General features: G+C 40.5%; 1 protein-coding gene across 1 annotated transcript; it reads right to left on the reverse strand.

Moving 5' to 3' along the window:
- Positions 1-12867: 12867 nt before the first annotated feature.
- krr1 (KRR1, small subunit (SSU) processome component, homolog) lies at positions 12868-18552 on the reverse strand. Its single transcript, XM_002939947.5, has 10 exons — positions 18334-18552; positions 17897-18072; positions 17547-17681; positions 16330-16455; positions 16161-16244; positions 16017-16073; positions 15373-15543; positions 14400-14477; positions 14222-14315; positions 12868-13496 (listed from the first exon to the last, which is right to left on the reverse strand). The coding sequence occupies exons 1-10, from the start codon at positions 18401-18403 to the stop codon at positions 13366-13368; spliced, it is 1122 nt and encodes a 373-aa protein (XP_002939993.1). The 5' UTR covers positions 18404-18552; the 3' UTR covers positions 12868-13365.
- Between the last annotated feature and the right edge of the window lie 566 nt (positions 18553-19118).

Here is a 19118-nt window from a genome sequence, read left to right on the forward strand (position 1 = left end):
GGAGGCAGGGGCCAATTTGTCTGTGTTTGACAAAGCAGGTTCAGTATAACAGATTGTGTTAGCCCATAAAGCAAATATAAACAACTGATAACAAAATACACACTCTTACATTAGCTATTAAATCCTGTGATTCATAAAGGTGGGTACATTCCATTCCAGTTAGAGCTCATCCAAATTAACCTGTGGGGTGATCAGCAAGATATTGGTGAATTTTGGGCACACACATAGGGGGATATTCACTAAGACACGAACGCTCCGAGCGTATTCTCACCGTTTTTTTCGCGGCTGCGCGAAAAATTCGGAAAGGCTCTGTTGCTGTTTACAATGGTCAGTACGAAAATTTCGTGACTTTCGAATCACCAATACGATATTATCATGAGTAATACGATTTTTTCGTAAGCATTTTCGGGATATTTGCAATCTTCAGACATTTTCGTTTCCAATCCGAATTTTTCCCATTCGTGATTTGTATTCGTGGATTAGTAAATCTGCCCCATAGGGTGTACTACCCAGAACTTGAATCACTGAAGTAGTCAGTGACCCAAACGTGTACTGGAAGCTGAACATTGAGTCAGATTTTAGTGTGCATTCTGATTAGTGATTCAAGCAGGCAACTTGAAGCATTGCAGGCCAAGCTAAGCAATATAGTCATCCCATATGTTGATGGAACAGTAGACTTTTCAACAACATCACATTCTTGTGTTTTTTAAAACTCAGAAACACCCTGAGACAGAAGTTGGTGCACCCTAAAGCCCCAACACCAAACCACATGAAAAGTAACGTGGGCTTATGTTATCCAGTGTAGTGAGGAGTGCTTAGCCTTATACATTGGGGAAACAAAATAACCGCTGTGTAAGTGAATGGCCCAACATGGGAAGGCTAACTCCTCAGGACAAGACACGTCTCTCTCAAGTAAAAGGGACACTTTGTTGAGGACAGTAATGTGCTTATTTTGGACCGGGAAGACAGATGGTTTGAAAGAATCTAAGGGGGGAACTGGCAGCACTGAGGGCAGCTGCAAACATGGGGGAGAACAGGAGGCTCACTGAGCAACCACTGGCAGGGGCCGGTGTAGTGGGGGATGGAGAAGGGACAGTGGAAGTTAATGAGGGAGACAGGTTTGTAACAGTTAAGAGGGGCAGTAGGGGACGCAAGGGTAGGGGGGCTGGTTCACAGCTTGTACAAACAAGCAGATTTGCCGCTTTAAGTGAAGATGCTGGGGAAGACAGCTCTGAGCTAGCATGTATGGAGCGGGCTGACTCTCAGAGCACCCTGGGAGCCGGCACCTCTAATACAGGTGGGGGGAATAGTGCTAGGAAGGGAAGGCAGGCTATAGTTGTAGGGGATTCAATTATTAGAAAGGTGGATAGAGTAATTTGTCGCAAAGACCCTACATGCCGAACTGTGTGTTGCTTGCCTGGTGCTAGGGTTCGGCATGTGGTGGAACGAGGGGACAAATTGTTGGGAGGGGCTGGGGAAGACCTGGCAGTCTTGGTACACATAGGTACCAGTGACAAAGTTAGAGGAGGGGGGGGAAGTCCTCAAGAACGATTTTAAAAAGCTAGGCGAGGAGTTGAGGGCAAGGACTTCCAATGTAATTTTCTCAGAGATATTACCTGTGCCACGAGCAACGTTAAGAAGGCAGCGGGAGCTTAGGAAGATTAATGTGTGGCTGAGAGATTGGTGCAGGGTTTCTCGAGAACTGGGCTGATTTCTCAATCGGCTCTTTGCCAGGGATGGGCTGCACCTCAATGATGATGGGGCAGCTGCTTTGGGCAAAAGATGGCTAGAGGGTTGGAGGAGATTTTAAACTAGGAGTGGGGGGGAGGGTGTAGCGGGAAATTCTGTGGTAGACAGGATAGATAGTAAGGGAAAATGGGTGAGGAGACTTGCTTCGGGATACTGATAAAGACAGGGAGGCCCATAACTTGTTGCCCATACACGTCATTCTCACGCTGATACCAGTATTAAATGTATGTTTACCAATGCAAGGAGTCTGACTGGTAAAATGGGAGAGCTGGAGGTACTGGTGTGGGAGCGGAAATATGATGTGATTGGTGTTGTTGAAACTTGGTTGAATGAGTCTCATGACTGGGCAGTTAATATTGGGGGTTACACATTGTTTTGGAGGGACAGGGGCAATAGAAAAGGAGGAGGAGTGTGTCTGTTCGTTAAGCAAGAATTAAAAGCAAATATGAAAGAGGAAGTGATGGGGGTAACAGAGGGAGCTGAATCCTTATGGGTTGAGCTTCTCACAGATACTAAAGAATCTACCAAACTAATTGTAGGGGTATGCTATAGACCCCTAATGTAAGTGAGGAGGAGGCCCAGCTCCTGTTGCAAATAGAAAAGGCTGCTAGTTTGGGGCAAGTGATAGTTATGGGGGATTTTAATTATCCTGATATTGACTGGAGCCATAGTACTGCCAGGACAGTAAATGGGAACAAGTTTATAAACTTGCTGCATGACAACTTTATGTCACAGGTTGTTGAGGAGCCAACCAGGAACCATGCTATACTAGATCTAGTGTTCTCTAATGACCCAGAACGTATAGCAAATGTGCAAGTGGTTGAACCCCTGGGTAATAGTGATCATAATGTTATTTCATTTGATGTTTGGTGCAGGAAACAAATTTACACGGGGGCAACAAAGACAATGAATTTTAGGAAGGCAAATTTTAGCTCCTTAAGGGCAGCGATTGGGGCATTATGTTTCCTGAAAAAAACACAGAGCAGAAATGGTTGTCATTTAAAATTATATTAAATCATTACTGTTCTCAATTTATTCCATTAATAAGAAAAAGTAGAAGTTTTAAGAATCACCCTATGTGGCTTAACACTGAGGTAAAGAAGTTAATAGGGAAAAAAAGGAAAGCTTTTAAGAAATATAAGTCAGAGAGGACAGTAGCTGCGTTTAATGAATATAAACACTATAACAAGTGTTGTAAAACAGCATTACGGAAGGCAAAGATAGAAAATGAGGAGCGGCCGAGGCCAAGACTAACCCCAAAAAGTTTTTTAAGTATATTAATAGTAAAAAGATGCAGGTTGAGGGTGTGGCCCCATTGAGTTATAATAACAATATGGTTACAGCGGATACAGAAAAGGCAGATGTGCTTAACCAGTTCTTCTCTTCTGTGTATACGGTAGAGGAGCCAGTGGGCCAAGTCCCACCCAATAGCTTCACTGTTGCCTCAGCTCCAACAACACAGTGGTTGACACAGGATATGGTGCTTAAAGGGTTACACAAGATAAATGTAAACAAGGCACCTGGGCCAGATGGAATACACCCTCGGGTACTGAGAGAGCTAGGGTCAGAATTACAGTGGCCCTTGTTTCTGATATTCTCAGACTCTCTTTCATCAGGTATGGTACCTAGGGATTGGAAGAAGGCGAATGTCATTCCTATATTTAAAAAGGGAGTAAGATCTCAGCCTGGCAATTATAGGCCTGTAAGTTTGGCATCTGTGGTGGGCAAGTTATTTGAAGTAACTAAAATATAATGTGCTGCTGCTCTGCACTGGTAAAAGTTGTGTTTTACTTCAGAAAGTCTACTATAATTTATATAAATAAGCTGCTATGTAGCCATGGAGGCAGCCATTCAAAGGAGAAAAGGCACAGGCACATAGCAGATAACAGATAAGTTCTGTAGAATACAATAGTGTTTTATCTGTTATCTGCTGTGTAACCTGTGCCTTTTCTCCTTTTTTCCAGCTTGAATGGCTGCCCCCATGGCTACACAGCAGCTTATTATATAAATTATAGTAGTGTTACTGTAGCAAACACACCAGTTTTACCAGTGCAGGGCAACAGTGCATTATATTTTTATTACTTTAACCCTTTAAGTGCCAGCCGAATTCGTCATTTCGGTTCCCCCCAGTGCCAGACGTTTTTTAAGCATTTTGTACTCATTCACTTTAACAATGTTTTTTGGTAGGAAAACCTCCACGAAACTAGGGAAATTATATATCGTTTTTTTCGTCACTAATTGGGCTTCGACATACATACCAAATTTTATAACTTTTCTGGAGATATGATGTGTATTTTGGGTGAAATATGTAAAAAAAAAATAAAATTATGAAAAATTTCTGTATATTTTGAGGTTTTTTTCCATAGAAAAGTTAATTTTACTCACTTTTTTTTATTGTTTGTAAAAGCCCTGATACTCCCAATTCCAACGATACCAAATATGTGGTGGTACCCCACAGTTCCTGTCCAGAAGTAACCCCCAAACTAAGGCAATACTTAGTACAATATCACACCAGAACAAAGCAGAAAAGCGCTTGTAACAGTTAATGCAGCATAACTTATATGTAAATCTAAAATATCCCCTCATGTTTGGTATCTTTAGAAACTACAGACCTTCAGGTTTCTAGGTGCAATGTAGTTTTCACTCAAAAGCCAAATACCTTTTGTCAGTGCATTGTGAAATTTGGAACTTTTTATGACATTTTTTTTTTTTTTCTAAAACGTAAACTTGGACGCATGATCAAATGTGGATTTGACAAAAAAAAATCTCATAAAAATTTTCTAGCAAAGGCATATTTGAAAGACAAACTTCTCCTGAATAAAATGATGCCCCATATGTATGGGTGCACATAAAGACATGGGCACCAAACACTCCAAAGCAGGGGCAATGCACAAGGGCAATTACAGCTAAAAATGTGGGGGCTGCGCTCTATGTGCACTTCCTGCAGTTTTTCAGTGTTAACCCCCCCTACCTGTGAAATAACCCCCACAAACTATATATTTCTGAAAAGTGCACACCTTCAGCTATTCAGAGACGCCACTCTCCTCTTTCTACATGGAAAATTGTGGCCGCAGTCCCTTGCAGAAGTTAGCGCTTTGGTCAGAAATCAAGGAAAAACCAGATACAAACCTAGATTTCTCCCCAAAATCTCCATGGCAACTACCAAAAACTTACTAACCATCAATCTGCAAGTTCCCCTGAATAAAACGATACCCCATATGTATGGGTGCACATAAAGACGTGGCCACCAAATGCCCCCAAACAGGGGCAATGCATAAGGGCAATTTCAGTTGAAATTTTGGGGGCTGCGCTCTATGTGCACTACCTGCAGTTTTTCAGTGTTAACCCCCCCTACCTGTGAAATAACCCCCACAAACTATATATTTCTGAAAAGTGCACACCTTCAGCTATTCAGAGACACCACTCTTCTCTTTCTACATGGAAAATTGTGGCCGCAGTCCCTTGCAGAAGTCAGCGCTTTGGTCAGAAATCAAGGAAAAACCAGATAAAAAACCTAGATTTCTCCCCAAAATCTCCATGGCAACTACCAAAAACTTACTAACCATCAATCTGCAAGTTCCCCTGAATAAAACGATACCCCATATGTATGGGTGCACATAAAGACGTGGCCACCAAATGCCCCAAAACAGGGGCAATGCATAAGGGCAATTTCAGTTGAAATTTTGGGGGCTGCGCTCTATGTGCACTACCTGCAGTTTTTCAGTGTTAACCCCCCCTACCTGTGAGATAACCCCCACAATCTATATATTTACGAAATGTGCACACCTTCAGCTATTCAGAGACACCACTCTTCTCTTTCTACATGGAAAATTGTGGCCGCAGTCCCTTGCAGAAGTTAGCGCTTTGGTCAGAAATCAAGGAAAAACTAGATACAAACCTAGATTTCTCCCCAAAATCTCCATGGCAACTACCAAAAACTTACTAACCATCAATCTGCAAGTTCCCCTGAATAAAACGATACCCCATATGTATGGGTGCACATAAAGACGTGGCCACCAAATGCCCCAAAACAGGGGCAATGCATAAGGGGAATTTCAGTTGAAATTTTGGGGGCTGCGCTCTATGTGCACTACCTGCAGTTTTTCAGTGATAACCCCCCCTACCTGTGAGATACCCCCACAATCTATATATTTACGAAAAGTGCACACCTTCAGCTATTCAGAGACACCACTCTTCTCTTTCTACATGGAAAATTGTGGCCGCAGTCCCTTGCAGAAGTCAGCGCTTTGGTCAGAAATCAAGGAAAAACCAGATACAACCCTAGATTTTGGTCAGAAATCAAGGAAAAACCAGATAAAAACCTAGATTTCTCCCCAAAATCTCCATGGCAACTACCAAAAACTTACTAAACCTCAATTTGCAAGTTCCCCTGAATAAAACGATACCCCATATGTATGGGTGCACATAAAGACGTGGCCACCAAATGCCCCAAAACAGGGGCAATGCATAAAAGCAATTTCAGTTGAAATTTTGGGGGCTGCGCTCTATGTGCACTACCTGCAGTTTTTCAGTGTTAACCCCCCCTACCTGTGAGATAACCCCCACAATCTATATATTTACGAAAAGTGCACACCTTCAGCTATTCAGAGACACCACTCTTCTCTTTCTACATGGAAAATTGTGGCCGCAGTCCCTTGCAGAAGTTAGCGCTTTGGTCAGAAATCAAGGAAAAACTAGATACAAACCTAGATTTCTCCCCAAAATCTCCATGGCAACTACCAAAAACTTACTAACCATCAATCTGCAAGTTCCCCTGAATAAAACGATACCTCATATGTATGGGTGCACATAAAGACGTGGCCACCAAATGCCCCAAAACAGGGGCAATGCATAAGGGGAATTTCAGTTGAAATTTTGGGGGCTGCGCTCTATGTGCACTACCTGCAGTTTTTCAGTGATAACCCCCCCTACCTGTGAGATACCCCCACAATCTATATATTTACGAAAAGTGCACACCTTCAGCTATTCAGAGACACCACTCTTCTCTTTCTACATGGAAAATTGTGGCCGCAGTCCCTTGCAGAAGTCAGCGCTTTGGTCAGAAATCAAGGAAAAACCAGATACAACCCTAGATTTTGGTCAGAAATCAAGGAAAAACCAGATAAAAACCTAGATTTCTCCCCAAAATCTCCATGGCAACTACCAAAAACTTACTAAACCTCAATTTGCAAGTTCCCCTGAATAAAACGATACCCCATATGTATGGGTGCACATAAAGACGTGGCCACCAAATGCCCCCAAACAGGGGCAATGCATAAGGGGGGGCTGTGCTCTATCTGCAGTTATTTAGTCTAAACACCCCCATACCTGTGAAATAACCCCCGCAAACTATATATTTCTGAAAAGTGCACACCTTCAGCTATTCAGAGACGCCACTCTCCTCTTTCTACATGGAAAATTGTGGCCGCAGTCCCTTGCAGAAGTTAGCGCTTTGGTCAGAAATCAAGGAAAAACCAGATACAAACCTAGATTTCTCCCCAAAATCTCCATGGCAACTACCAAAAACTTACTAACCATCAATCTGCAAGTTCCCCTGAATAAAACGATACCCCATATGTATGGGTGCACATAAAGACGTGGCCACCAAATGCCCCCAAACAGGGGCAATGCATAAGGGCAATTTCAGTTGAAATTTTGGGGGCTGCGCTCTATGTGCACTACCTGCAGTTTTTCAGTGTTAACCCCCCCTACCTGTGAGATAACCCCCACAATCTATATATTTACGAAAAGTGCACACCTTCAGCTATTCAGAGACGCCACTCTTCTCTTTCTACATGGAAAATTGTGGCCGCAGTCCCTTGCAGAAGTCAGCGCTTTGGTCAGAAATCAAGGAAAAACCAGATACAACCCTAGATTTTGGTCAGAAATCAAGGAAAAACCAGATAAAAACCTAGATTTCTCCCCAAAATCTCCATGGCAACTACCAAAAACTTACTAAACCTCAATTTGCAAGTTCCCCTGAATAAAACGATACCCCATATGTATGGGTGCACATAAAGACGTGGCCACCAAATGCCCCCAAACAGGGGCAATGCATAAGGGGGGGCTGTGCTCTATCTGCAGTTATTTAGTCTAAACACCCCCATACCTGTGAAATAACCCCCGCAAACTATATATTTCTGAAAAGTGCACACCTTCAGCTATTCAGAGACGCCACTCTCCTCTTTCTACATGGAAAATTGTGGCCGCAGTCCCTTGCAGAAGTTAGCGCTTTGGTCAGAAATCAAGGAAAAACCAGATACAAACCTAGATTTCTCCCCAAAATCTCCATGGCAACTACCAAAAACTTACTAACCATCAATCTGCAAGTTCCCCTGAATAAAACGATACCCCATATGTATGGGTGCACATAAAGACGTGGCCACCAAATGCCCCCAAACAGGGGCAATGCATAAGGGCAATTTCAGTTGAAATTTTGGGGGCTGCGCTCTATGTGCACTACCTGCAGTTTTTCAGTGTTAACCCCCCCTACCTGTGAGATAACCCCCACAATCTATATATTTACGAAAAGTGCACACCTTCAGCTATTCAGAGACGCCACTCTTCTCTTTCTACATGGAAAATTGTGGCCGCAGTCCCTTGCAGAAGTCAGCGCTTTGGTCAGAAATCAAGGAAAAACCAGATACAAACCTAGATTTCTCCCCAAAATCTCCATGGCAACTACCAAAAACTTACTAACCATCAATCTGCAAGTTCCCCTGAATAAAACGATACCCCATATGTATGGGTGCACATAAAGACGTGGCCACCAAATGCCCCCAAACAGGGGCAATGCATAAGGGCAATTTCAGTTGAAATTTTGGGGGCTGCGCTCTATGTGCACTACCTGCAGTTTTTCAGTGTTAACCCCCCCTACCTGTGAGATAACCCCCACAATCTATATATTTACGAAAAGTGCACACCTTCAGCTATTCAGAGACGCCACTCTTCTCTTTCTACATGGAAAATTGTGGCCGTAGTCCCTTGCAGAAGTCAGCGCTTTGGTCAGAAATCAAGGAAAAACCAGATACAAACCTAGATTTTGGTCAGAAATCAAGGAAAAACCAGATAAAAAACCTAGATTTCTCCCCAAAATCTCCATGGCAACTACCAAAAACTTACTAAACCTCAATTTGCAAGTTCCCCTGAATAAAACGATACCCCATATGTATGGGTGCACATAAAGACGTGGCCACCAAATGCCCCCAAACAGGGGCAATGCATAAGGGCAATTTCAGTTGAAATTTTGGGGGCTGCGCTCTATGTGCACTACCTGCAGTTTTTCAGTGTTAACCCCCCCTACCTGTGAGATAACCCCCACAATCTATATATTTACGAAAAGTGCACACCTTCAGCTATTCAGAGACGCCACTCTTCTCTTTCTACATGGAAAATTGTGGCCGCAGTCCCTTGCAGAAGTCAGCGCTTTGGTCAGAAATCAAGGAAAAACCAGATAAAAAAACCTAGATTTCTCCCCAAAATCTCCATGGCAACTACCAAAAACTTACTAACCATCAATCTGCAAGTTCCCCTGAATAAAACGATACCTATGTCTGGTTGCACATAAGTACATGGCCGCCAAACCTGAAAATGCATAATATTGGGGCTGCACTCTATGCACCCCTTTTTTTTTGCCTGCACCCGAATGAATGGGATACGCTCGGGTGCAGGCACATGTAGCCGATATACGCATGAAAACGCGTGAGAATGCAAAGTCTCGCGTTTTCATGCGTATATCGGCTACACGTGCCTGCACCCGAGCGTATCCCATTCATTCGGGTGCAGGAACAAGTAGCAGGCGTAGGGCTGAATTTTCGGCAAGCGTTTTTCCACTTGCTGAAAAAATCAGCCCTACGCCTCGTGTGGCATCAGCCTAACCCTTGGCAATAGAAACTACCAGAACAATCTTAGCACCTCTGGACCTTTCTAGAACAACTGAAATCAAATGGAATAAAACCACTAAAAGCAATCAAAGAACAATAGTTGCAATGAAATCGGTAAGAGCCCTGGATCCACCAATGTCACTGCAAAAGCAACCTTTTTGGGGGCACTAAACACACAATAAAGAACAATGCAAAGATAAAACACCGTAAAATCCAATAAAACCACCTAAACCAACAGAAGAACAATAATTGCAATGAAATCGGTGGTCAGAGCCCTGGATCCACCAACGTCACTGCAAATTCAGCACCAAATAGCAATAAAAAAAGTTACAGTGCAATAGAATAATTCAAAAACAGAAATCAATTATGAAAATGCCAAAAAAACACTAAAATGCAACCAAATAAATCAGATAATTATAGAGCAAGATCAGAAATAAAGTTTTAGTAAAAAAAAAGACTGCCAAAGAAAGCAAAGACAGAAAGAAAAGAAAAGAAAGAAAGAAAAAAAAAAAAAAAAAAAAAAAAAAAGTGTAAGTGTAAGTGTGTGTGTAAGTGTCTGTGTGTGCTTGGGAAAGTTGTAAATAAGTGTGTATGTGTACAAAAGTGTAATAATGACAAAGATAGAAGAAAAAATGCAAAAAAAAAAAAAAAAAATTTTTTTAGACAGTTGAGATAGAAATAAGCAAAATAAACAGTGGTAGAGAGTTGTAGTTCAGCTTACCCAAGGCAGGCAGACGATCAGGGGCGATCAGGGGCGATCAATCCAGCAGGAAGGCAGCAGGGGAGCTCCATCTTGTCCCAAGTGCGCAGCAGGAGTGAGGGAGCCGACAGTAGGCGGCGCTATTTAAAGGGACAGCAGTGGACACGTCATCAACGCGTGTCCACTGCTGTCATTGGCTGGCGACGCGATCGGTGCGGCTGGGGGACCCGGATCGGTAAGTATGTCTTCATTGCTCGTTGCCTAGGGGGATCTGAGGGGTTTACAAGCGCTGCGCTGCTTTAAAAGCGAGCGCAGCGCTTGTAAACCCGACAGTGCCATTGGACGTAGATTCTACGTCCCATGGCACTTTGGTCCCTTGGTACCTGGGACGTAGAATCTACGTCCCTTGGCACTTAAAGGGTTAAAGCTCTTTCATTTTTTGGTTTTACTGTTTCTTTAAGGGATCACATACAACATTATGTACTGGAGAATGCCATTATGAGCAGTAATCAGCATGGCTTTATGAAGGACAGGTCATGTCAGACCAATTTAATTGCTTTTTATGATGAGGTAAGTAAGAAGCTGGACAGTGGGGATGCAGTTGATATAATCTATTTGGATTTTACCAAAGCATTTGATACCATTCCCCACAAACGACTGCTTTCTAAACTAAGGTCTATTGGTCTTAGTGAAGTTATTTGCACATGGATAGAAAACTGGCTACAGGATCGGGTACAGAGGGTGGTTGTTAATGGTACATCCCTCTACTTGGAATAAGGTTCTCATTGGGGTCCCTCAGGGTTCTGTACTGGGTCCACTTTTGTTTAACTTGTTCATAAATGACTTGGGAGAGGGTATTAGAAGTAATGTATCAGTGTTTGCAGATGACACAAAACTCTGCAGACCAGGATGTGGCATCCTTGCAACAGGATCTTGACCAACTGGCAATCTGGGCGGCTAAGTGGCAGATGAGATTTAATGTGGATAAATGTAAGGTCATGCACCTGGGATGTAAAAGTATGCAAGCCACTTATACCCTTAATGGGACTGCACTAAGCAAATCCATAATGGAGAAGGACCTTGGAGTCCTTGTAAACACTAAACTTGGCTGTAGCAAGCAATGCCAGGCAGCAGCTGCAAGGGCAAACAGGGTATTGAGCTGTATTAAAAGGGGTATAGATTCACGGGAGGAGGGGGTTATTCTTTCCCTTTACAGAGCGCTGGTAAGGCCCCGTCTAGAATATGCTGTTCAGTTCTGGTCTCCAGTGCTCAAACGGGATATGATTGAGCTAGAGAGGATCCAGAGAAGGGCAACTAAGTTGGTAAAGGGTATGGAAAGTCTAAGTTATGAAGACTGGCCAAGTTGGGTTTGTTTACACTGGAGAAGAGGCGCTTAAGAGGTGACATGATAACTATGTATAAATATATAAGGGGATCATATAATAACCTTTCTAATGCTTTATTTACCAGTAGGTCCTTCCAACAGACACGAGGGCACCCACTCCGTTTAGAAGAAGGGAGGTTCCGTTTAAATATTCGGAAAGGATTTTTTACTGTGAGAGCTGTGAAGTTGTGTAATTCCCTACCCGAATCAGTTGTGCTGGCTGATACATTATATAACTTTAAGAAGGGGCTGGTGGATTCTTAGCAAGTGAGGGAATACAGGGTTATGGGAGATAGCTTAGTACAAGTTGATCCAGGAACTGGTCCGATTGCCATCTTGGAGTCAGGAAGGAATTTTTTCCTCTCTGCGGCAAATTAGAGAGGCTTCAGATGGGGTTTTTTGCCTTCCTCTGGATCAACTAGAAGTTAGGCAGGTTATATATAGGCATTATGGTTGAACGTGATGGACGTACGTCTTTTTTCAACCCAACTTACTATGAAAGAGATGTGAAAGATGCCATTTTTGTCAGACTGGAAAAACCCTCCCTTAACAGAGGAAGGGGCCTGCGACACAGCTTGTCAGCAACTTACAATGCCACCTTAACATCCTTACCCTTTGGTTTCACAACAGTCAACACCTAACTGAAAAGGTTCAATGGAACCATTGTAATTGGATGTCTGTGACTGTAATACCCTCAAGGGTTTAAATGCCGTGGAATTCCCTACCACTCATTTGAAGTGAAGAAGTCACTCTGATGAGTAGTGTAATGTTTTTAAGAAAACTTAATGACCAGTTGTGTTTAACAGTATCTAGTAGAATTAGTCTATGTGATCTGTTCTGTTAAATTCTACTCACGTCCACTTGCAGCATCCTGGCAAGACTGTGATTGTGATTGTGGGAGGTCTTCTGTCTTGGTTGAAAGAGTACGGTTGTCTTTTATTTTATCAGGAGGCAAGTAATCAGCTTAAATGTCTTTGGAGTGTGGGAGGAAACGGGAGTACCAAGAGAAACCCATTATAACACAGGGACAGGTGTGTGCCTGGGTCTGAATAAAATTTGAGACCCGGTGTTGAAAGACAGTGGTCCCACAGAGTCACCAATATCTTCTCTTTGAGTACACTACTTTACAGCAAAAAAACAAAACAAATGTGTTAACTGTAGGAGAACCAATTTATATTAAATGATGTGTTCTTTGCATGTTAAAAGTATCCAATTAGAAAATGTTCACCGATATTTCATTACTGCTATTTATAAAATGTCCTTTTTATTATTTTTTCATTAGGCTTTAGTGACAGCTCACACTTTTCCAACCAAATTTGATTGGATTGCAATTTCAAATAACATTACAGGTTGGTAATAGCCTAATTCTAAGTGATAGATAAAGTATCTTAAAAAAATGAAACTGTATAATAACATATGATTATAATGAGGATATTTACAAAGTTACCTCTATATAAAACCCAATAGGCTTTCTATAATAATTTAAGCTTGGACTTGTTTATGTTTCAAAGCAAGAACTGACATGGGTATTTGCTTTTTCGCCTTTCCATGCTTATTCTATACACACTGTTGTAGGTCCTGAAGAAAGTGGCAATTTTCAGGAAAAAGTCTTTGAGTTTCATATCTCTGCAAATTATTCGGGACTACAGTTATTTCTTCTTTTTCTTTTCAGAGAGTTTCTTTTTTACTTCCTCCTCAGGCAGAGCACCAAGTTTCTTTCCTTTTGCTTTCTTTACCTTATCTTTGATTGCATTCACATCAATTTTAGCTGAAGTGGAAGCTGTAAAACAGAAATTATATTTATTATTCTACAATGTTTTTCCTTACTAGTTTCTATTAGTTAATTTTGACTAATCATCCTATATCCAGCTAACCTCTAAAAATGATTCCAGAATGCTGAACTGGGAAGGAGGTTAACTAACCATGTCTCCCAAAAGGTAAACACAGTTACACTGCAATCATTATGCTAATGGAATATGTGGCATCAAAACAGTAACAGAGCTCAGTAATAGAGAAAATGATGTTAATTGCTCCTTATCTGCTCCTACTCTTTGATGACATTGTATCCCACAGAAATCTAGTTGAAAGCAAATGTTTTAACACCCCTTAAAATTACATATTTAGTTAATTCATGTTTTAACATTTGTAAATATGTTGTTTTATAACACACCGAGTTAAGTAGTTTACTATTTTTCAGTTATTAACTAAATATAAATATATATACTAAATATATAGTATAAATATATATACTAAAAACGCTACATATAAACACTAAAATTACTTTTCTAAATTATATATACAAAATGCATGAATAACTACTGCATATCTATATGTATATGATCATAGCAAAAAAGGGGAAGTTGTGCTCACCACTAAATTTTAAACTATTAGGCAGGGGTGCAATGAGGTTGTGACAAGAGGTCCTCTGCACTCACCCATTAGGACTATATGTTTATCATTTAAGTACTTCCATTAATATCAGTGAAATGAATGTAATGCCATTACCTTTCTGTGGCTTGGTTATTGGTTTCTCCTTAGGTGGTATAAAGGCTTTGTTTCTTTCTTCTTGCCTTTTAGTCACTGCCTCTGCCTGTTTTGTCTGCATACAAAGAAAAGGCTGCATAAACAAAACATATTCACGAGCATGATACAGAAAGGGTTTATCAAAAAACATAAATGTTACCTTTACTTCTTCCAGTTTTTTCCTCCTCTTCTGACTTTCTTTGAGGAAATATTCACCACTAGCCAGTTCTTTGTCAATCTATCAAATGAAATGTTAAAACAATTTAACATTAACATTGTACATTGAATTATCTTTATATCAACTGTAAAAACTTGAGCACAGCATTGTGCTTCAAAATAACAATATCAATGTGAAAATGCTTTTAAGCAATGCTTATACAACTCACACAATTTTAAAACATTTTTTATTTCATTTTTTAAATGACACAGGTATCTGTGTCAGCTATGATTGACCACCGAGAGATCCAACATGAATTGTGCAGATAAGACTCAAAGAATTTGGTAAAAACATACAGAGGAACCTTTCCCTTCAGCAAAGCAATAAAAAGACAGAGTGAGAAGCACTGTCAAATTAGCTAACTACCAAAGACATGCTGTGTAGTGTCAAAACTAAAGCATACAATAATTACTGTAAATGCATCTAACATAACAAGGCTGGGTAATGTCCATTACAGAGATAAATACACAGTAGAGATCCTATAGAAAGCACCATTAAAGGAGAAGGAAAGGCTAATAAAGCGTTAACCTCAAGCTGCAGGCACACCTTCAGTTCTCTCAATAGTGCCCTTAAGTCTCCCCATATTTCACCTGTTCAAATGATCAGAGGCCAAACAGGAAGAAAAAACGCTGAGCTGTGTAAAGAAAGTTCCCATGCTCAGTTAGTTAGACTGTGAGTCAGCTTCCTGCTGATTGGCTCAGATCCACATTCCTAAGGGAGGGCAGGAGAGGGGAGAGAGCTGCGTGTCTCCGGCAGAGGAAGACAGACACAACAAATCTTTTGACACAAACTCAGTGCAGCATTTCTGCGAGTGCTTATGCCTGTATTTACATAGACCTTTCTGATAAAGCTTACTTAGTTTTTACCTTTCCTTCTCCTTTAAATTGATCTTAGAAAAGTAAAAAAAACAACATACCTGGCTTTCAGGTTGTGGTGGTGGAAATGGTGTATAATCTTTCTTTACACTCTTCTTTTTTGGTTCTTTTCGCTTGCTTACATTCTTATGCTTAAATTGTGGCAGAAATCTCTCCCAGCTTTTGGATCTTAATTCTGGATCCTTTGCCAGCTCACGTTTTATCATTAAAGCCTGTGGATGTTTTAAATATTTGCCAATTTACAAAAAAAAAATGGTTGCTTTACCCAACTCTTTCAATAACTTTCCTACCCCAAAAAAACTACAGATAAAAGTGGTTGTCTATTAACAGATTAGTCATTGTACCATTGACCATTATACCCAAGTGACCTGTTCATGCACATGCAAGCGTAACATCTGTCTTGCACACAGTAAAATACATTTACATACAGGTATCTATTATTGACATTTTATCCAATAATTTGTTTGCATTAGTTTGCATAAAAGGCAACTAAATCTTTCTACACTATCGTCTCCAATTATGTGAGTAGAACACAGATCAGCATCCATAAAAAACAGGGCTAGCAGACACAAGAGGACTGGCTCACAATAAATTAGACAGGATTAAACAAAAATTTCCACTCAAATACACAAAATGAAAACCTTAACACAAATGTTGACTACAAACCACATCCCTATATAGTTACCTTAATATTATATATTGGATGAATGTTCTTCATTGTATCCCAAACTACTTTTCTAACCTGCACAAGAAGAAAGATTTGTTTATTAAAATTTAATTCTTTTCTTCCTTTTATTAACCACAATAATGCAAAATCTACTCATCTTACCTCTTTTAATCCACTAAATGGCCCCAACGCAGACACTGTGTTACCCTGAACCATAATATAACAGTTTGTAAGAAGCTCCAGTGCCTGTTAGGAAATAGTAGTTTAAATAAGCATCTCCATTATTATTACACAGCATATTTTAGTTCCCAGAACTGCATACTTTAAGTACCTTTAAAGTTGATCCCTTTGGTCCCAGAAGCCGTTGTCTCCTTTTGATAAATCTTTCCCTGTTTCGAACTAAGGAGCCTATTTTAATAATGTCACAAGCCATATCATCCTGTAGTATTCTTACTGCCTAGATGGAAACAAATATCTTTGTCATTCACATCTTTTTATGTGAAATGGGCACTGAATCTGAAATTCTGTCTTTATTGTTATTATTATCTTATTACTCAGGGTCAGAATGTCAGAACTAGGGGTAGGGAGAAGAAGCACCTGCCTAGGGCATGATGATAAGGGGGCGCCAGTCAGGTACCTTCTCTTCCTACCCCTAGTCTGTGCCCTCTTGCCCCCATGTGTCACTGTGAGGAACTTTGTTTTCATTGTGCTACCTGAAACTGGCAAAAAAAAGTAATCACTGACAGGTTTGATAGTATGATCCCAAATGTCTTAATGTGTGCCCCAAGAATGTGGTAATAGTCTAGAAAAATATGTAAGATGTTTCAGACCACTTATTCTGCACTCTGACACTGCCATCCATTCATTATACCAATTAAAGGACATGGAAAGGGTTAGTAACTTAGAGATAATAATAAAAAAACAACAAAACACAAATACAAGAGTATTGTAGAAATTATACCTATATTGGCTAACAATAAAAATACATTGCAAGCTTTCGGAGCTCTAAGGCCCCTTCATCAGGCAAAATGATGATGATGATGAAGGGGCCTTAGAGCTCCGAAAGCTTGCAATGTATTTTTATTGTTAGCCAATATAGGTATTCTACAATACTCTCATATTTGTGTTTGTTGTTTTTTTATTATTATTATTTTTGACACTGGCTAACACGGTACTACAGTTTTTGTTTTGTGATTAACTTAGAGATGTAAGTGTATACAGTTGCTGATGCTGCTCTTCACTTAAAAACACAATGGTTCAGCATACTAAAATACCGAGCACCATCGTCATTTATGGTTGCTAGTATAGGGCATGCAAAAGTGCAGTAAAAAGCTCAAAGCAGCCACAATGATCACTGGGATTAGACTCAAGCAATGCTCAATAAATTAGAGCCCTGGGCTAGTATGTTTTTTCAGTGAAATGAAGCACCCGTCCAGACTATGAGTTTAGTGAACAAATTCTCCGGGGAGATTCTAACAAATTTGACCGTCTCAGTGACAATAACTCAGCAATGGTCATTGTACAAAAATATTTACATGTAACACAAACCTGCTCAAACGGAACACTTCTGGCAAGCAACTTTATCAAGTCTCTGGCTCGAACGATAACATATGGATCAAAAGTCTTCTTGGTTGTAGTGACAGTCATGCTGCCTTCAATCAAATCCAGCTCTGCTTTAACAAACTGCCACACAGAATCAGCATTAAAGTGACATAAAAACACACTGATAAAAAAAATATAAAAAGCAGTTAACAAAACCTCTTTAATGGGTTAAGTTGTAATTTTACTGTTATTTCCCAGTGTAAAAGTATAGTAGTAAGCAAACATTTTCAGGTTTGAAATGCTAGTGTAGATATACTTTGTGGTATACATGGTTAATAGGAATAAACAATCCATACACTTTCATTTAATGCCTTTTGAACTAGCGGCCAGCATTCTTTTAAGTAAGCCTCTCGATATTTGGGGAACAATGTAGCAAAACTGCTTTCTTCCAGTAATCCTCTTGGGTTATCTTCCTTTGTAAAAGGATCTTCTTTCCAGCCATCAGGGACAGTAAGAAGTTCAGATTCCTCCACTAGCAAGAAAAATAAAGACATAGCTAAAAGGATGCCGTTCTGCAACATGAACTGAGCTCTTTGACGTCTACGTTTTTATAACAACTGTATTAGCCTTGTAAAATGACTGCCTTCATATATATATATATATATATATATATATATATATATATATATATATAGGCATACAGCAGATGTGTACGGCTCCATTTTGTTTTTTCTCATCTCAGACATTAAAGCAAATATAGCGGTGTTACCAAAGAACTGAAAGCAGCACTCACCCGGCTGGGTCTGGCGTTTCTTGTTTTTGCCCTTTGCATTAGGTCCCACAGATTGCTCGGTCTCCGCCATGCTGCAGTTAGCCGGCTCCAACACGTGACATAAACACGGGAAGTGGGCAACATAAAATGCTCTCCGGCAGGAGTCCAGCTAGTTCCAATAGGTTCCGCTAACGCTTATGTTCCACGTTTTTACAGCATTTTTATGCTTGCACCACAACCTAGCCGAAGAGAAATTTATTGGATCCGGATATCAGTCTGTGGATTCTGGCAAATACCAGAAGCGCTGCTGTAAGATGCCATAGGCAGTCACTATTACACATTACATTGTGTTTATTTTATTTTTTGTCAATCTTGACCTTTTCCATGTTGCCTTCATGAAAAAAGTTATTTTTACATAAAGTTCCCTCAAAAAGGGGTGGAAATATATTCTAGGACAAGTGCATACCTCCCAACATTTGAAAAATGAAAAGAGGGACAAAAAGCAATTTTTGACCACGCCCACTTTTGTGGCCACGCCCCAATTACCACACCCCAATTTTTTAAAAAAATACTCCTTTTATATAGATGAAATGGCAGGTTCAGACGCAAATGTGCTATACCCTCATACTGTACTACCTAAGGAAAACAATATAACAACTCCTACATTAAAATACAAATATAGAGAGAAGGCAGTCAGTTATAAGTGAGTTATAACTATGTACCAGATTTGCCCAGCATACACAGGAGACCCCCCATACACAGGAGCCCCGCCACACACAGTGTCCCCCATACACAGAACCCCCATA

Source organism: Xenopus tropicalis, chromosome 3 (genome assembly GCF_000004195.4).
Source record: "Xenopus tropicalis strain Nigerian chromosome 3, UCB_Xtro_10.0, whole genome shotgun sequence".
Classification (NCBI taxonomy): domain Eukaryota; kingdom Metazoa; phylum Chordata; class Amphibia; order Anura; family Pipidae; genus Xenopus; species Xenopus tropicalis.

Excerpts from the sequence above, each read along its gene's own strand:
- krr1 (XM_002939947.5), bottom strand. The coding sequence starts at position 18,403 with ATGGCGGAGACCGAGCAATCTGTGGGACCTAATGCAAAGGGCAAAAAC. Across the intron at positions 16,456-17,546 it reads GAAGTGTTCCGTTTGAGCAG|GCAGTAAGAATACTACAGGA; the intron begins GTTTGTGTTACA and ends GTTTCCATCTAG. Across the intron at positions 15,544-16,016 it reads ATCCAATATATAATATTAAG|GCTTTAATGATAAAACGTGA; the intron begins GTAACTATATAG and ends AAACATCCACAG.